This window comes from Balaenoptera acutorostrata, chromosome 8, assembly GCF_949987535.1.
Source record: "Balaenoptera acutorostrata chromosome 8, mBalAcu1.1, whole genome shotgun sequence".
Classification (NCBI taxonomy): Eukaryota; Metazoa; Chordata; class Mammalia; order Artiodactyla; family Balaenopteridae; genus Balaenoptera; species Balaenoptera acutorostrata.
In genome coordinates, this window is record NC_080071.1 from 55,284,341 (window position 1) to 55,304,401 (window position 20,061).

Genomic DNA, 20,061 nt, shown 5'->3' on the forward strand with positions numbered 1-20,061 from the left:
ACTCCCCACCTCCCTTAAAAATCATACACCACCAAGAGATAAAACTTTCACTAATCCAAGTCAAGTTGAGGAGCTTCAAAATAAATTCCATTCAAATTTTGAAATACAAATGCCCATTTCCGGGCTTCCCTGGTGGTGCAGTGGTTAAGAATCCACCTGCCAATGCAGAGGACACGGGTTCAAGCCCTGGTCTGGGAAGATACCACCTGCTGCGGAGCAACTAAGTCTGCACGCCACAACTACTGAGCCTGCGCTCTAGAGCCCAGGGGCCACAACTACTGAGCCCACGTGCCACAACTACTGAAGCCTGTGCGCCTAGAACCCATGCTCCACAACAAGAGAAACCACCGCAATGAGAAGCCCGCGCACTACAACAAAGAGTAGCCCCGGCTCGCTGTAACTAGAAGAAAGCCTGTGAGCAGCAACGAAGACCCAACACAGCCAAAAATAAATAAATAAAATAAAATAAATAAAATGTGAAAAAAAATTTTCCATTTCCTTCTCTACTTCTTGTACCTTAGTCAAAACTATTTTGTGTGACATTTAACTGCTTCCTGATTGTTTCACATATCATTTGCAATATGCCTAGGGTACCATCCAGGCATCTCTACTTTGTTCTATCCAGATGCAAATTGTCCTGCAAGAAGTAACTGAGAAACTCCACAGGGAAGGAAAGAGCAGCCATCCTAATCATGTAGTCTCCTTTCTCACATATCCTTTTGCAATGAATCAAGAATAAAAAAAAGTTATGTGTTCTCTGTCATGCATACTTTGACGTCATTGCCATTCATCAGAGTACACAGTGATCTGTGTCACTTGGAACAGGAAATCCTTCGCTTCAGGGACAGATAAAGGCGACCATCACTCACTACCACGTATTGTTTCAATACGGGTTGACAGTATTACTTCTGAGCTTTCCTGGCTTAAATCTATGAAGGGAGTTTATTTAAAAACCTCTCTCTAAACACTGAGTACAGATGTGTTTATTATCACTGATGTTCCTATATCTGGTGGTCAGGTTGGTCTTTCCTGGCTTTATGGTCACGAATGATAAAGCTGAATTCTCTGAATATTAGTTCACATGAGCATTTTACCACGCTGTTGTAAAGGACACTGTTTATCTGTGAATTATGTGAGAATTGTTTCATATTAGCCTTTTGCCAGACAGTGAACTACACTTTTTTTTTTTTTTAAACTTTATTTATTTATTTTTGGCTGCGTTGGGTCTTCGTTTCTGTGCGAGGGCTTTCTCCAGTTGTGGCAAGCGGGGGCCACTCTTCATCGCGGTGCGCGGGCCTCTCACTGTCGCGGCCTCTCTTGTGGCGGAGCACAGGCTCCAGACGCGCAGGCTCAGTGGTTGTGGCTCACGGGCTTAGTTGCTCCGCAGCATGTGGGCTCTTCCCACACCAGGGCTCGAACCCGGTTCCCCTGCATTGGCAGGCAGACTCTCAACCACTGCGCCACCAGGGAAGCCCTGAATTACATTTTTAAAAGGAGAATTCGAGGGCATTTTCTTTCGTTTGTATAATTTCTTAGAACATTTTAAGTAGGCTTTGAATGACGACAGACTATGAATCTTAGCAAAGTCTCACTGTTCTCACTTGGCATGAAGAGACATCATGTTTTCGGAGGGGGCACATCTCCGGGCAGTGTGGTCCATTTGAGGGGAGGCCACGGTTTGTGAGATGCCTGGCACAGGAAGGGCAGCTGTTGCTGAGTGTCTGTCCCAGATGCAGTCTGTACTACCTCTCTGTTTGCCACTTTACAGTCCAGGGGTGTGTGTGTGGTGAAAGCAGGATGAGGCAGAGACAGCGATGCTATCTGGCCAGTTGGGTGCTGTCTCTGCTCTATTTAACCTAGGGATGATGAGTCAGAGGGGTACAGCCCAATATAATAAACCATATGCACTTGGTGAGAGCCAACCAACCCAGTGTCATCAAGCATTAAAATGTGGTTGCTACTGCCCAACTATTCTTTGCATCATGGAATGATCCTACTAAATGAGCTTTGTGAATATCGATGTTGTCAGTCAGTACCATATCTACACACAGGTCATGTTCCTAGGTGAACGTCATGCTGTCATAGAAACACAGTGCACAGCCCACACTGAAATGCCCATTGGCACAGCCTCTCAAGAGCAGATATAGACCCAACTGTCTCAAGCTTGGTCAGAAATCTACTGACCACCAATTCCGTTAGTCAGCCTTTGAACCAAAATATTCTATTATGATTGCCAGTGCTGTATCTATGAAGCTTTTAAGGTGCTCTAAAACCTGTCTGAAGCAAATTAATTACCTCCAACTATCCACAGGCTTTGACAGAATAATCTCAATGCAAAATCAATTGAACAAGATCAATGCTCACCAGGCTGTAAGCTCCCAGCCGTCAGTGATATCTGATCATGGAAACTGCTCAAATCCAAGAAAATCTGATTCCAGAAGGTCATGTTTGAAAGCTATTATCTAATTTCACACATAGTTAATTTTTCAAACGTTTTATTATAAACAGCCCCACTTTTCTAGTTTTATAATTTTTCTTTTTAGAATATTAATTATTGTGTTCCAGGGCTTACTGTGACATGGCAGGCTTTGAAGTCAACAATTGTTACTCTCCTTGTGAACCTTCAAAGTCTTATATAGTAAATGTGGGCTTTTTAAAAATATTCTATACTTTGTTCACTATAATAGGAACTCAAATATAATTCAAATGTGAACAGAGTCCTTAGATATTGAAAATTTTGCACATACCGTTCCCTTTCCTAAAATGCTCTTCCCTCCCCCTCTTCACCTAAGTAACTTCTACTCATCCTTCAGATTGTCCTGAAAACACACCTTCTTCAGGGAAGCTTTCCAAGACCTTCCTGAGCAGGATGAATCCTGCTAGTATATGCTCTCATAGCCCCATTTCACTGCCCCTCATAGTAATTATCACTCAAATAAATACAATTCAGTTTAATTGATGTCTCTCTCCCCCACCAGACCAGTGAGAGCAAGGGCTGTGTTTTTGCTTGTCATTTCACTCCTAGTGGTGGGTATAATGTCTGGCACTTAGTAGGCACCCAGTGAATATCTGTTTGAATGAATAAATGAAAGGAAAAGACTGCTTGGTATCGTATTGGTGGGCCAGACAATTTCAAAATGCCATCTGCAGAGATTACATTCTGAATTTCAGGGAGTCAACCTGTTCACTTGCTTATTTCCAAAAATGCATGCATCTATAAATGTGTACACACACGCACAACATTATGAAGATTCTATATTACGAGAGTCAATAATTTTCTTCTATACTTTCACGACCTGATTGTTATTAATGACTTATAAACACTGCAATGATTTATATATCTTGGACTCCAAGAATCATCTGAGTTCAACCACCCATGTACAATGGAGTGCATCCTGTGAAGCTGTTAGATTCTAAAGTTAGTTGGTGAAGTGAAAAATCATGAAATTGTGAAAAGTAATTCTTAAGAAAGTACCATGTTGGAAATGGACATACTTTCCTTCAAAAGTCCAGCACAATCAGTTTTCTCCGAAGCTAAGTTAGATATCTCTTTCTTTAATTGAGGACCTGGTGAAAAGGTTGGCTTCTGTTGAGTGGCCACGTGATACCAAACTTATGTGTGGTACCTTTAAGCACTATAGATCAATTCAGCATCAAGAGGGATCCCACACTCTGTCCTGCAGGAACGGCACATTCGTAATCCCCATCTCACACTCTCTTTGGGGTAAAAGTCTGTTAAACTGACTGGCAGGGAGAATCACCCACTACTTAAATTTTTTTTTTTCTCTCTCTTTTACTCACTGAGTTCATGTAAATTAAATTCACATAAGATGCAAAACGCCACCATTTCCTACCAACTGGCCACCCTGACAAAGTTTAAAAAGAACCTTCCACGATGGATGGGCACGCACCAATTTCCTTCAGGAATAGGTTCCCTGGAGAGTTGACTATATACAGAATTATTATAACTCAAGCCATATTTTCCCACTGGTTTACATTATGGATTTAGTTAAGCCATCCTGTAAGTTATTTCCTTTCCCAAAACGGCGCCCACACTGCTATGTGTTTCCTTTGCATTGTTTCCCATAACCCTGCCATAGCTGCACGGGCAAAAATAGAAACCAAGGCCTCCGGGACTGAGGCTCAAGGAAGCAGCCTGAGGGGCACTCACCATCACAGCGGGGTTCTTCACCGTGATGCAGGGGGTCGTGGCTCGCAGGGCTCCACTAATGCCGTGGTAGTATTTGAAACAGATTTTTATCTCCGCTGTAAATTGATTGGAGAAAAACAGTAATTTAAACACTGAAACAAGTCCCTTAGGCATCACCTGAGGAAATCCACCTCGCCACCTCTCAGAAAATCCCACTCAGGACTCTTTGAGCGATCCCTTCTTTTCCAGTCAGAGGCAACAGATTATACCAATTCCTGTTTGATTTTATAGGCTTCTCTGAAAATTTCTAAGAACACCCCAAATATATTAGAAAAACAGTGCACAAAAACAACACGCCAAAATATAAGTAGTGTAGAGATAAGAATAAGACTAGCTACCACTCACTGAGGAGCTGCTGATGGACCACAGGGCTGCGTCTCTGCCCCCATTGTTACTGACCCCTCATATCTACCTCGGGAGGCAGAAATTCTTGTCCCCATAGAACAGCTGAAGTATCGAGGTTTGCCGAAAGTCAAACAAGCAAGAAACGACAGAGTCAGGACTCAACCCCCATCAAATGGAGCTTTGCCCCATTCCAAAGCCTTCATTCCTATCCTCTACAATATAGACAGACTGCAGCTGTCAATGGGAATAAAAAAAGAGCAGACTAACAGAGTATAAAAGAATGCTGTAGGAGACTCTGTGGTAAGAGGGTCTGGGAACCTGTATTATTTTAATTTCCCAAGTGACTTAAATGTAGCCACTAGTAGGGACCATATTTTGGAACCACCAGTAAATATATATCTACATCTCCACAGGTGTGTACGGGTGTATGTATATATATTGGATATAACTATAGGTGCTTGTGTATGTATATATATCTATATACTATATAATTTGAACTTGATAAAAAGCAATACAAATGTCAATTATTGTTTTTGGAAAGTAACTACAATTACCATGAAGCCAACAAGTGTCAAAGATAAAACCCAGAGTCACTGAAATTTCTCTGTATACAGAGCATCTGAGTCACTGAAGTTTCACTGTGAGATGTCTTTTTTCCCAAGGTGTCATTTAATATAGGCAATGACGCTGATGGGCAGGCTGCAGAGGAGAGTCCTAGCCTATAGGAGTGGAGTTACCCTCTCAACTGAGTCACCTGGATTATTAAAGTGGGACCACTCGATGTGATTCCCCAAGGAAACTAATCTTGCACTGACTTTCCTGACAGCACCAAATGGTCTCCTACAGAGTAGCTGGTTTGCTTATTTTAAGAAAAAGATACAATGATTAAAGAAAAATCCTACTTTAGGAACTTATATAGGAATATTTAGGAATATTACATATAAAAATATAATATTATTTCCCATCAATGAAAAAATACTAAATCTCAAAAAAAAGGTCTATCATGGGTAAAATACCGAGTCTTTCCATTACGTACGTTAATCATGATGCAGTGATTCACAACACAGTTGGCCTCATGAAGTGAAAGATTTTTACCATGCCCAGCACTATGCTAGACAGCGCAAGGGAATCAGAGAGAGGTTTCTGGTCTAGCAGGTGTTTTATAGTGCAGCTGTTAAGATGACAAAATCCAGAAGAGAAGCACTGAAGAGGCAGAGTGCCAGGTAGAAACGTGGAGATCGTGGAAAATATTCCACGTGAGGGCACAGTGGAGTCAGAAAGGTCTCATGGAACAAACAGAACTCAAACGTTCAGCTGAGAAAAATGGGGTTGGAGAGAGTTAGGAGTGAGTAGTGGCAAAAACAGGGAAGCAGGAATGAGCATGCTGGCTTGAGGACCAGCAAGACGACCTTGGCAGCAATTCTAGCTTTACTATGAATCCCCTGGAGCCCGACATAAGTGACTTGAGTGAGCACTAACACAGGTTTTTGGTGATTATGGAAATGTAATAACTATAGATCTGAGTAAACCGCTGTCCCACTTGCTTTCCTTCAAGACCAATAGCATGTATTCTGCAAGGACAAAGCTAAGTAACATGCACAAGGCCTGTCAAAGCAGAACAAGCTCGGTGACAGGCGGGAGGACTGAATTCTGCGGGCATGAGCTCATTAATATCACGTTCTACATGCCGGGAACCAGCAGTCTGTGAATCTGCCTGCAGCAGTGCCTCACAGACCCAGCCAATGGCCAGTCAGTGAGCAGCTTGTTTTTCAATAAAGAGAAGTGCATTTTTACAAGACATCTTCCCCGAACTCCCTCTCAAGTTAGGATGCCACCTCCTCTTTTCTAATGTTTTAATAGTCAGCGAGGTAAAAGACTAGGAAACAGACCCCAAAAAGTGTCTGCTTATTTTTATCTGTAGATGCTGCTAGCCAGACCAGCTTTGCTAGCTGACCCGTTCTGTTACTTTACTTCTTGCTAAAACAAAAATCTCCAACCCCCGTGATAAATTAGAATCCCTGAAACTATAAGATAAACTCATTCTCATTGTGCACAGCAGATTTTGTGGACATGATCACCGAAAACCGCGGAGCTGGGGCTTCCCTGGTGGTGCAGTGGTTGAAAATCTGCCTGCTAATGCAGGGGACACGGGTTCGAGCCCTGGTCGAGCCCACATGCCGCGGAGCAACTAGGCCCGTGAGCCACAACTACTGAGCTTGTGCGTCTGGAGCCTGTGCTCCGCAACAAGAGAGGCCACGATAGTGAGAGGCCCGCGCACCGCGATGAAGAGTGGCCCCCGCTCGCCGCAACTAGAGAAAGCCCTCGCACAGAAACGAAGACCCAACACAGCCAAAAATTAATTAATTAATTAATTAATTAATTAATTTTAAAAAACAAAACAAAAAAACCCCACAGAGCTGACAGCTTCACAATGCTTTAAGATTCAGTGTAAAGCCAAGGGGACTTACACAGATCACCAGTTACAAAACCAAATGCATAGGCTGGTCCTGGTCACCAGAGAGAAAAACCCAGTACCCAACAGAACTAGTTGCTTGCATCTCAACTGTTCAGGAGGACACCAGTGGAGACTTCTGCCCCTAAAATAGAGGAATGTTTCATGCTGAGTGGGAGGTTTCATCTTCACATATCATTTAGTGTTTTAGAAGGTCACTCAAGATTTTAAAGAATGGTGTAACTAAGCAACATCCCCTCTGAGGAAGAGAGAGAAGAGAGAGCAGAATTTTGATTAATGTCCCTGAACATGTTAGTTATGAGAAGAGGTAACTGGGAAGACTACTCAAAAGGGCGGAAAAGAGAAGTTGGTATTCATGCTTCTATTTTAGCTACAATTTTAAACTCTAACTGTAAGAGGAGACCAGAAAGCTATTGCTGAGAAATAGATACAAGAACAGGTGAAAGCAAACATGGGCGTTATGATGGAGCATCAGATAAGGGAGGAGGCACTGGCCACAGGGCCAGCCCTGCTCACAGGCAGGAAAGATGAAGGATATGGACTAAGGAGCATTCTACCTGACAACGGTTTCTCCACAGCCTGATGTGGCAGCTAATTAGGCCTCAAATTATGGAGGGGGAATACATATAACTATTCCTTTGGATTATAAAAAAAGAAGAGTATTTTCTCCAAAGCTACCGCTTATAAAAACATGTTGCCTTACTGGGAATATACCCAGACAAAACTATAATTCAAAAAGATACATGCACCCCTATGTTCATAGCAGCACTGTTCACAATAGCCAAAACATGGAAACAACCTAAATGTCCATCGACAGGTGAATGGATAAAGAAGATGTGGTACATATATACAATGGAATACTACTCAGCCATAAAAAAGAACGAAATAATGCCATTTGCAGCAACATGGATGCAACTAGAGCTTATCACACTAAGTGAAGTCAGAAAGAGAAAGACAAATACCATACAATATCACTTATATGTGGAATCTAAAATACGGCACAAATGAACCTATCTACAAAACAGAAACAGACTCATAGAGAACAGACTTGTGGTTGCCAAGAGGGAGGGGGGGAAGGGAGAAGAATGGGCTGGGAGTTTGGGGTTGGTAGATGCACACTATTACATTTAGAATGGAAAAACAACAAGGTCCTACTGTATAGCACAGGGAACTCTATTCAATATCCTGGGATAAACCATAATGGAAAAGAATATAAACAAAGAATGTCTATATGTGTATAACTGAGTCACTTTGCTGTAGAGCTGAGATTGGTACAACATTGTAAATCCATTATACTTCAATAAAAAAAAAATGTTGCCTTAGAGGCAGTGAACCAGGAGAAGGGTGAGGCCTCCCACATTAACCTAGAAGGACCTACAGTCTGGGCCAGCTCCCGGAAGGAAGAAAGCATTGCCGAGTGGCATCTTCTCTCTCTCAGGTCCCTTCAGAACAGCTGAAGCCAGTCATGAATCACAGAAATATATTTTGGCCCCTTTCAATAATCTTCTGGACACTTTCGTTTATAGAGTTACTAAAAGATTTAGCTGCCTCTATTTAAATGCTGATAAGACATAGAAAGGCTTTTATTTTTAAAATTTTAACTTACCAGCTTCCATTAAATACAAATGAAGAGGTCCCCCAGAGCAAGAGCATGCCAGCTCCACGTCCACCACAGATGGGGGGTGGGTGACCACTGTCCAAAGATGGCACTTTGTACTTGTTGGGGGTGACTGGGAAGGTAGAAAGAACTTAAACTTGTTCCCAAGTAAAGGGGTTTCTGTAATCGTGTCATTATGACATTGCATTTTAAAGCAATCATTCTACCATCTGCCTAAAGGAAGAAAATATCTCCGTGTTTGTATATGAATAAAATACTTCTAGAACGATCACATGAAACTGGTAAAACTGATTGCCTTCAGAGAGGGGAAACTGGTGACTAGGGCATGAAGCTGGGGAGATTAATTTACTTTCATTTTTGTGTCTTTTTAACATTATACTCTTTTCATCTATTATCTGTTCAAAATTTATTTTTAAAAAGCAATCTCAACTCAGCTACGTTTTAATTCTAGGCACTGGTATAAGATTCCAAGCCCTCTCGGAAAAAGGTTCTACAGGCCACTCCCTGCAAGAAATGGTTTTGTTTCAAAGACTGGGATCTTTGAAACACCACCCATCACCTTAAATAGCTACAAGATTCACTTAGGTAGTAGTTAATAGCTTGCTCCTATTTAGAAAATCTGGATTTTTCTCAAGTTCTAGAAGTTGACTATTTTGAACCGTAAAGATGGATGGAATGGAAATGTTCTTCTTCCTTTAATCATTTCTGTTTCATTAAAATAGAATAATCTAAAAAAAAATCAAGCTAATAGGAATTTATTCAAAAACATGATTTTAACCACTGCCTTTATGCCTTTATTATATTCTTAATATTATGATTCCTACTGATAAGCTCTTTTATTCAGAGGCCACAAGTTGGGAAAGAGTAAACACATTCTAATTCTCATGCTTTTGAAGAAATTTACCCACATTTCTAGGGACGTGCTCACCTGTTTATACGGTACCGCAGGTTGTCTTCTCTTTAACAAGGGCCAATGCAACCTGAAAGGGCCAGGCCCTCCCCTGCTAAAACTCAGAAAAACAATCTTGAAAATCAAAGACAGACAATATCAGTATAATGTGGAAGAACCTAATAGGATTAGAGAAGTAACTGGACCTTGTTTTTTTTCATTACTTAGTAATGGCAGCTGGACCAATGTTGGAAAGTAAAGAGAAGTAGAAATAGGCAATAAAACGTAAAGTATGCTGGCAGAGAATGAAAAGCACCAAACCTCCATCTAAGGGGCAAAAAGGCCCTTCTGATGTTGGTGGGAAGGGGCTTATGAATGGAGGTTAGAGCAGGGGCTCTGACAGTACAAATAAGAGGCTGAGGCCACCCCGTTCCCCCCACCCAATAAAAAGTCACCCACAAAGGTTCTGTTTGGGCAAGGCACCGCATCTTAGAAAGCACGCTAACCTGAGCGCCAATCAGAGATGAGGCTCTCACTTACACAAGCCACATGCACCTCTGCTATGCAGTTTCCTAATCCTGTCCACTTCCTAGGGCTGAGATAGGTAAGGTATGTGAAAGCACTATGTAATTTGTACAAATGGCAATGTCCTGTTATTATCATTAACGATCACAAAGCAGTTAAGTAAACAGCAATGAAGCTGACTATTTCTAAGCTTATTCACTGATCCAGGAATCAGTGAGTTCTCGAATACTGCCTGGCACAAAGTTGACACTTAGCTAAATACTTCACGATGGTTGGGGACATAGATGGACAGATAAGTAGAAGAAATGAAGGAAGGACAAAAAGCAGGTCTGAATGAATGAATGAATGACCATAGTCTATGAAAGACTATGTAGAATAAAATAGATATCCTAGCATGCCAAGACAATTTCTGAAACCTCTTACATTTCAAAACTCAAGAATACATATTGCCCAGGTGACCCATTCATTTTCTGCAAGCATAAGCTCATTTGAGGAACTGTGACAGTCCTATGACAAGTAAGTGCAGATGAAGCTGATCCTCCTCTCCAATGTCTAGGAAGGTCATTTACTCAGAATTAAACCTGTCTTTGTCCTTCAAATTCATTCCAGTAGGTCCCATAATAATATAAGTCTGGGCCTCCTGCCTCCTCTGGAGTTTATTCAGATAAACCAAAGCCATCTTTACTTTCAGAAACAGGTTAAATAGTGCTCAAATCCAGGTTTGCCCAAGAACTCAGGTCGATTTTCAGAGAATTTACTTTGCTTGGACTTCTGATTAGCTAAAGATAAATTTTCTCTCTGAAGATGAAAGCAAAAATTTTTAAATGTCATAAGTTTTCAAGATCAGAGGCTGAAAACATAGAAGTTTTTAACCCATCCCCCCAATCCCAATTTTTTTGTTTCACACCATCATCTCCAGAGATTCAAGCAAAACTTCATTATGCTGGGAAGTCCCCTTAGGTCTGCTCTAGCCAAACATGGGGTAAAAAAATTGATGTCTAAGAGATCTAAGAGACACAGACTACACTTCTAAGCACTGATATAAACACCACCTGACGTTTTTACAATGAATGGATTTTGAAAGGATAGGGATGTGTGTTGGGGGAGATCCCATTCTGATGAATGAAGATAAACTTATTCTAAAGCCAAATCTTTCTGTAATTCCTATTCACTGTCTTGCACTTTAACTTATACAACTTTTCTCAGTCCTTAAAAATGCATTACTAAATATTTCCAGTTTTACAACCATGCTACACAATACCCCCAATTTTGTGTGTGAAGAATTAAGGTGGAAATGCTAAATTAGAGGAGAAAAGCAAAAGCATTCCCAATTCCTAGCTTCAATATCAAGCCCATTTCTGTTAAATACTAAGACTGAGATGTAAAGAAAAAATTGTGTCATGCCAGAGATGTTTACTATACCCTAATCAGCCAGGACATTATGAATCTCTAATTCATACTTCATGGAGAAAGAAAATCAATCATGTCAAGTGGGATACTCTGTAAATGGTTTTTTTATACATAATGTTACAAATTATAGCAGTGTGTGGTACTGACTTCTTCCCAGGTGTTCACATGAGCCCTATAATGTGAATCTGCGCACTCCATCAACAGGCAACCATTCCTAGCCATCTTCAGCATTTTAAAGCAAACAGGAAGGTTGTTTTGCCTTTTTCCCTGAAGTTCAGTTGGCAATACTTCTCAGCTAGATCATCCTCTTAAGCCCTGGGATCTTTTCAAAGGAGGAATTACACTGAAAGTAAACCCAGCTATTTCCCATTCCATTTTCACCAGATTCTTTTATCACTTATTTTTCTCATTACTTAGTAATGGCAGCTGGACCAATGTTGGAAAGTAAAGAGAAGTACAAATAGGCAATAAAAACAAATCACCCATAATCTCACCTCCCAGATACAACCCTTGTTCACATTTTGGCAAATCTCCTTCCAGACTTTTTCCTACATGCTGTATTAGCTGGGATTATGCTGTATGTATCTGCTTCCCGCTTATTGTTATATCATGAGCATTTTCCCTTAAAAACTACATTCCATGTAAGGAGAAAATCTAGCCAGAAATTGAACTATGAAAAAAAAAGACAGTCCTTAGAGGACAGAAGTGGGATTCAAGAAAACTATGAAATGCTGACCTACAAGTAAGGATGGTCAAAGAAATTATCTGGTGTCTTTCATGGCAATTCAAAATAATAGATGTTAATCTTTTAAAATGACTTTTTATATTATAGAAGTTTTACATGCTTCAAAAAAGACATGCTTACATCAGATTTCCATTTAATCAAACTTACTTTATATTTTATGGTTTAATAATTACCATTCTTAAGTACCAGTATCCACACACTTTCTTATATTAAATCCCTTGCCTATAGAAAATTTAATTCTTACACAGAGCTAAAGAGCTCAGAAGAATTTTAAAGAGCTCATTTTTTTCTACATTAAAGAAAAATAAATTCTGTAAATGTAGAAGTTAACCTGGACCAACTAGTAAATCATATAAATAATACTATATATAAGTACTATACATAAGCATTTGTATTTATAAGTAAGTATCAATGTAAATCAGATCAACTGGGTAATGGTTATTTGCAGTCAATTTCTGATTCCTAGGAAATGACCTCTATGGCAGTGTGCCCCACACTATCTCATCTACACTTGGAAAGACCAAGACCCAAATGCAAAACTTATTCTGCTGCTGGGAAAAATAATAGTGAAGTATTCTATGGGCAAATAAAATTCTTAGATTAACTGAAATCTTGATTATTCTTTCTGCTCCTTGTAATTAATATAATATTAATTATAAATAAGATATAAGGGTATATAAAAATGTGTAAAGTATTAAAATAACCATACATAATTTATATACCATACATTCATCAGGTACATTTTACACACACAAGTTTTTCAAATTATATGAACATTCTCTAATGAGTATTTTCCAAAACAATATATTTTCCAGTTTGGGGCAACATGGCATACATGAATAAACCAGAGCCCAAAACTTTTACAATAAAATTCAGGAAAGACTCCATAGATTTCTGCATACTTCTGCAATGTTCAATCACAAACTTATATTTCACACTTAGTTACTTACGCTCCATGAAATAGGGCCCAGGCTCAATTCTCCATACAATTTGTCCTTTTTGTGTTCCAGTTACACCCCTGTTTTTAGAATCCCAGAAGTTGGCTGGAGAATTCTCATCTGAAAAAACCAAAGAAACACTTTTTAATCTTAATTATAACCTCTTTGTCTTTCCTTAGCTCAAAGACTAATACAAGTTCTAAAATAAATGGAAAAGAAATAAAGGGGAAATATTAATGAACACTATTGTTAATGACTTACTTCTTCCCAGCAGATTACCCTGAATTTCTACACCTGCATTTATACAGGAGAATTGGGGAGGAGGGTGGGAAGGTGGAAAGGAGATGGCATGTCCGGGCTTGGCCAGGTTGGTCATTGTTGCCAAAAGACAAAACTGCAAAGAACAAAGGGTACGACTGCTCGTCAACCAGCAATGAGATGATACATAAGAAAGGGGTTGGGTGAGCTCCCATCTATAAAATCCTTTATCAAAAGAAAAGGAAGAGTAAGGCCAGACACTATAAAACTCTTAGAGGAAAACATAGGCAGAACACTCTATGAAATAAATCACAGCAAGATCCTATTTGACCCACCTCCTAGAGAAATGGAAATAAAAACAAAAATAAACAAATGGGACCTAATGAAACTTCAAAGCTTTTGCAGAGCAAAGGAAACCATAAACAAGACGAAAAGACAACCCTCAGAATGGGAGAAAATATTTGCAAACGAAGCAACTGACAAAGGCTTAATCTCCAAAATTTACAAACAGCTCACGCAGCTCAATATCAAAAAAACAAACAACCCAATCCAAAAATGGGCAGAAGACCTAAACAGACATTTCTCCAAAGATATACAGATTGCCAACAAACACATGAAAGGATGCTCAATGTCACTAATCATTAGAGAAATGCAAATCGAAACTACAATGAGGTATCACCTCACACCAATCAGAAGGGCCATCATCAAAAATCTACAAACAATAAATGCTGGAGAGAGTGTGGAGAAAAGGGAACCCTCTTGCACTGTTGGTGGAATGTAAATTGATACAGCCACTATGGAGAATGGTATGGAGGTTCCTTGAAAAACTAAAAATAGAACTACCATACGACCCAGCAATCCCACTACTGGGCATATACCCTGAGAAAACCATAATTCAAAAAGAGTCATGTACCACAATGTTCATTGCAGCTCTATCTACAATAGCCAGGACATGGAAGCAACCTAAGTGTCCATTGACAGATGAATGGATAAAGAAGATGTGGCACATATATGCAATGGAATATTACTCAGCCATAAAAAGAAACGAAATTGAGTTATTTGTAATGAGGTAGATGGACCTAGAGTCTGTCATACAGAGTGAAGTAAGTCAGAAAGAGAAAAACAAATACCGTATGCTAACACATACATATGGAATCTGAAAAAAAAAAAAGGTTCTAAAGAACCTAGGGGCAGGACAGAAATAAAGATGCAGACGTAGAGAATGGACTTGAGGACACGGGGAGGGGGAAGGGTAAGCTGGGACGAAGTGAGAGAGTGGCATGGACATATATACACTACCAAATGTAAGATCGATAGCTAGTGGGAAGCAGCCACATAGCACAGGGAGATCAGCTCGGTGCTTTGTGACCACCTAGCGGGGTTGGATAGGGAGGGTGGGAGGGAGATGCAAGAGGGAGGAGATATGGGGATATATGTATATGTATGGCTGATTCACTTTGTTATAAAGCAGAAACTAACACACCATTGTAGAACAATTATACTCCAATAAAGATGTTAAATTGAAAAAAAAGAAAGAAAGAAAAGGAAGACCAAAGCTGGTAGAATATAACAGAATCAAGATGGGATGAAACAAAGGAACACTGAGCTATGAAACTGAGTCAAGACAGCACAGGTTGGCCATGGACAGTGTTCAGGAGACACCAACTAAGTTATCAGGTTGGCTAGGACAATCGTTTACAAAAGGTCGGTAGCAGTAGACCTTGAGTCAATACAAGAAGAGGAAAGAGGAAGAAGGACAGAAAGAACAGATCCAAAGAACAGCCTGAAAGTAGCATTCTCCAAGCTCTCTGACCTCATGGCACTAAGAAGATGGTAATATTTGTAGGACACACTGGAGTACATGAAAGAGACACTTACAACTTAAGATTATAGTAGGGGTGCTCTGGCTGCCCCAGGCTCTGCCCCACCCTGAAGGCGCAAGGGATTCACATTCTTTAACTTGCTCACATCACACTAGTTTGAAGTTCTGTCCTAGGGCCCTGGAATAGGAAATGAAACTAAAAACATGAAAAAGAGACCATTCAGAGTTTTATAGGTACACAAAAATGTGTGCAGAGATACTGGCTCTTAAAATCAGATGTACCTTATTTGCTTCCCCAAATCCCTTTCCCAGGAGGGAAGATTAGGGATACACTTTAACTGAGAGCTGGAATTAAGCCGACAGGGTGACAATCCAGTGGTTGTCCTTGGGGCCCACTGGTTTCATCACATTGAGAAGTCAAAGAAGTTTGGGAGGAATGGTCCTTTCCTGCTATCTGTAATCAGCACAGTATAAGTCAAAGATTCTTTATTGTGAAAAGGCCAAGAAGCAGCCACTGTTCTTGTAAGAATGGAAAGGCATAACTGACTCAGGGCATCACCTCCCCTCATAGATAAACAACGCAAGGCGATCCACTCCATTCCATCACAAAAATAGAACCACAACACTGATATTTAGAAGGCACTCAGACAATCACCTAAAACTGGATTTGAAAGATGTCATGTGGCTCCTCAGGGCAGATCCTGCTCACTGCCTATCCCTTGAGCCTCTTCCTTGTCAACTGAACCCCATTTCTGTCCGAGGTAACAATGTGCCCAGTTAAAAATAGTTGCCTCTCCAGAATCCCTTGCAGCTAAGGGTGGCATGTGGCCAGGGAGACGTAGGTAGAATTCTACTGGGTGGGACTTCTGGGAAAGCTGTTATTTTTCTGATTGATAAAAGGACAGACTCAATAATCTTTTTGTTCTCACCCCTCCCCTCTCCTTAGATGAGAGTCACATACTAAGAATGGCAGAGAAAGAAGTTGGAAGCATCCATGATGATCCTTTGAGCCCTGAATGGCCTTCAGGCTTTTTGCTACCGAGGCAAAAATAAATTCCTATTTACTTAAGCTCCTGTGGTTGGGTTTCTGTTACTTGCAGCTGAACACAATTCCTAATAGACACAACTACCATCCTAAAAATCACTCAGTGAGGGCCTTCCCTGGTGGCGCAGTGGTTGGGAGTCTGCCTGCCGGTGCAGGGGACACGGGCTCGAGCCCTGGTCTGGGAGGCTCCCACATGCCGCGGAGCGGCTGGGCCCGTGAGCCACAATTACTGAGCCTGCGCGTCTGGAGCCTGTGCTCCACAACAAGAGAGGCCGCGATAGTGAGAGGCCCACGCACCGCGATGAAGAGTGGCCCCCGCTTGCTGCAGCTGGAGAGGGCCCTCGCGCGGAAACGAAGACCCAACGCGGCCATAAATATAAATAAATAAATAAATAAAATTAAAAAAAAAAAAAAAGCAAGGAACATGACTTAAAAAAAAAAAAAAATCACTCAGTGATTTAGATGCATCATGCCTGACTTGACCCAGAATTGCTGAGATGGCATCACTTCTCCAGGTTAGACAACAAACGTAGTTTCTTCCTTTCTAAAACATACTGGGCAGAGCTGCTGGCATAGGGACAGGGACTCTCATGTTTTCACAAACAAATGTATTGTATTAGCTGTTGCTCACATGCAAGGTGCTGGACCCTGCAGGGAACAGAACACAGACACAGGGAGTAGAAGGTGTCCAGCTGTTCAAAATGCTTTTTTTAAAAAACACGGCTATGCACATGGACATTTTCTGAAAATACTGTTGTGTCACTTTCCTCTTGAGGCCTCAGGAAAGATGAGGCAACATCAAATCTCATTTTAAGGAGCATGCATTAGGATCACAATGATAAAAAGCAACATTAATAAATTTGTACTTGTTAAAGTGTGACCTCTCTGTAAGAGGGTTTGCACTTCTGCTATTACTAAACTTTTTCTCCCCAAGCCATCAGTTAAGTCAAACCAAGTACACACTTCTGACATAATGACCCTGAGAAGATGGGGCACTAAGGAGCAGAAATAGGAGGGGGTGGGGGTAATGGGATGAGGAGATATCGTGAGAGGACTGAGCTCCACACAGAAGTGATGCCTGAGGCTTGACACAACCCCTTACATGTTCCCTGGAGGAGAATTTTGACAGAGAACCAGTGCCAGCATCTCTTGTCCCAAGAAAGGCCACTAATAACCTTCTTTTTGCCAGTTATATTCACTTTGAGGTAGAAATACTGCACTGCACGAATATCTATCCTTGGTCTCAGAAGTTGGAAATAAGGGAGGATGAGTTATGGGTGCTTCCTCCCCAGAACCCTCACCAAGAAAGAGACCTAGAGTTACGGGTTCGGTTCACCCACCAGCTCGTGTGGGTTGGGATAAAACATGTGTCTCTGACTTTTACTCCTATCATTGGTTCATAGGCTATGTGGACAACTCCATTTGGTTAAGTATATGATATTTAAAGAAATAAAGGCTAGCCCCTTGAAGCAAAATGTCAAAAATGTACCATGAGTATTCAGGCCCATAGGGAACTCAAATGTCGCATATATGATGAGAAATGGGTCAGAATTAGGATGAACAGGCCCAGAGCAGAAGCTTGATGGGTCTGTTCTGATTTTTTTTTTTTTTAGCCCAAATGCCATAGCAAGAAACAAATCTGTAAACCTTCATGGGGAAGGTCTTATTCCCCACCAAGCATAGTGTCTGTCATTTGGAAGTTACCCAAGTTGGTTAATATTCTGGTTATTCTAGATGGAAATCTTTCTCCAATGAGATTATGTTTCTGAAGATTCATCATCCCTGACAGATACTAGCACTCCTGCTACTGAGTGGCAGCTATTCTTAACTGAAAATGTAAAATCCTTAGAAAGAAACCAGTGCGGTGGCATAGAGTTCAAATTATTTTGTGGCGGCTCTCACAGTCTCCCCCACAGCTCCAGCTCCTACTGACGCGAGCCGGCAGAGCTCTGACCAGCCTCGGTGGCATCATTCTAAAAAATACTTAGAATGACTCACCCCTTGTCTTTGTTTCAAGAAGACCAATTTTAACTTGTCCTTCAGACTAAACCTTTTTTCCTTAAGTAGGTTAACACCTTCATTTAGGTTGCAATCCATTCTAGGCTAGCCCAAGAACATCTTTTCAGTGACAGCATTTCTCTGCTCAGGTCTATTTTTTATGGATATTGGAGGACAGAATATTTTTTCCCAGATTGTGTAAGTTGTTTTTCTTCACCCTCATTTAACATCTGTATTAGATGACTCAATCTTTTTAAAATGCCCCCACTCCAAATACGAAAAATAACTGAGTATAAAAACAGTACACCAAAGAAAGGCTTCTAAATTCCCTACATGTATCGTATAGACATAATTATACATCTATTTCTTCCTTTAACTGAATAAAGATTCTGATAGATCAAAGAAATGTCATTGGTCTTTAAAGCCAATTATCAATTTTTCCATTTACACTTGGCCACTTCCCTTCCCCATTTCTCTTAAGAGCTATTCAAATCTGTCTCACTGTCCTCACATCCTCTAATTTCCACCTTCTGACTTACAGCAGGGTACCACACACACTATGGCATCTAGAACATGGAGGACATCAAGCCCCATTTCCCTGGTTTCTCCCTCTCCCTACTGCCATCTTTTCTGAACCCACATGTATTTCTTGCTTTCTTGTCCAGGGTTTTACCCTCCATTATGGTGGTGCCCTTGACTCAAACCCTTTCATCAGTCACCTTCTCTCACCTTGACCTTTAGCTTCTTCCTCTCAACCAAGAAACATGTCAGCTTCCATGAGACATAGTTGTCTGCTTTTGCTCTTTGACCATTGCCTTCCTTGCCCCCTTTCCTATCCACATTTTTATTTCCCTTCTTACTAAGATTAAAATATCTGTTATAGTTACAATGGAGTCTGTATTCTAGGAGTGTATGTTCTAAATACTTAGGTAACTTTCTAGCTGGAATATAATTACAAAAAGAAACATTGGAGGTGTTTAATTCATGTACCTAAATATCTTTTCTAAATCTAATTTTGTTTGGCAGCGTTTATATGAAGCTTGTCCACTCATGTCTCTTACATATTCTTTGTTCTCTTGTAAATCTAGTTGGCAGTACATGTTCTGTAAATAAAAAGGCAAAGCACACACCCAAAAAGCCCTAAAATCCTTCTAATATAATTTTCATTCCTGTTTGTGAATATTGTGGGAACACGATCAAGAAAACTTTTGAAAATCTTTACTCTTGCCTTATTTTAGCAATCCATGATACTTTTCGAAAATGATTTCATTTAGCGTTTTTTAAAATTACAGTTGACCCTTGAACAAAGGCTGGGGTTAGGCACACCGCCCCTCTCTGAAGTAAAAAATCAACATACAACTTATAGTCGGCCCTCTGCATACGGATGGGGTTCCTCCTTACCCGCAGGCAGTTTCCGCATCTGCGATTCAACCAACCATGGATCACATGGTACCACAGTATTTACTATTGAAAAAAATCCGTGTATAAGTGGACCTGAGCAGTTCAAACCCATGTTCTTCAAGCATCAACTGTACTCTTCTAGGGCTATTCCAATTAAGTTTTTTTTAATACTGGAATTACTTCTGTTAAGTCTGCTTCTCCAAGGGAGAAACAAAGTGTTCGGACCCAGAAGTAAAGGAGTAGGGATATAAGATTACACCACACAGAACTAACTCTCTTCTATTAACTGCAGAGTATAGTAGCTCAGAGAATTTTCTCAGAAATTTGGTTAATTAGGTGAGAAATAGTCCTCTTCCTTTAATGAGAACCACATGATTTTACCTT

The 20,061-nt window shown here is 40.5% G+C and overlaps 1 protein-coding gene across 9 annotated transcripts in view; it reads right to left on the reverse strand.

Moving 5' to 3' along the window:
- The window catches only part of HECW2 (HECT, C2 and WW domain containing E3 ubiquitin protein ligase 2), a 434,057-nt gene that overhangs the window by 154,793 nt on the left and 259,203 nt on the right, over positions 1–20,061 (reverse strand). For 7 of the 9 annotated variants that reach the window (XM_057550882.1, XM_057550884.1, XM_057550885.1 and 4 more), the window contains 2 exons: positions 13,166–13,273; positions 4,172–4,266 (listed from right to left, as the gene is read on the reverse strand). In XM_057550882.1, the coding sequence (XP_057406865.1) occupies positions 4,172–4,266; positions 13,166–13,273 (203 nt within the window). Of the gene's footprint in view, positions 1–4,171; positions 4,267–9,574; positions 9,671–13,165; positions 13,274–13,414; positions 13,457–20,061 lie in introns of those variants that run through there. The other 2 variants (XM_057550888.1, XM_057550887.1) reach the window with 2 other exon arrangements.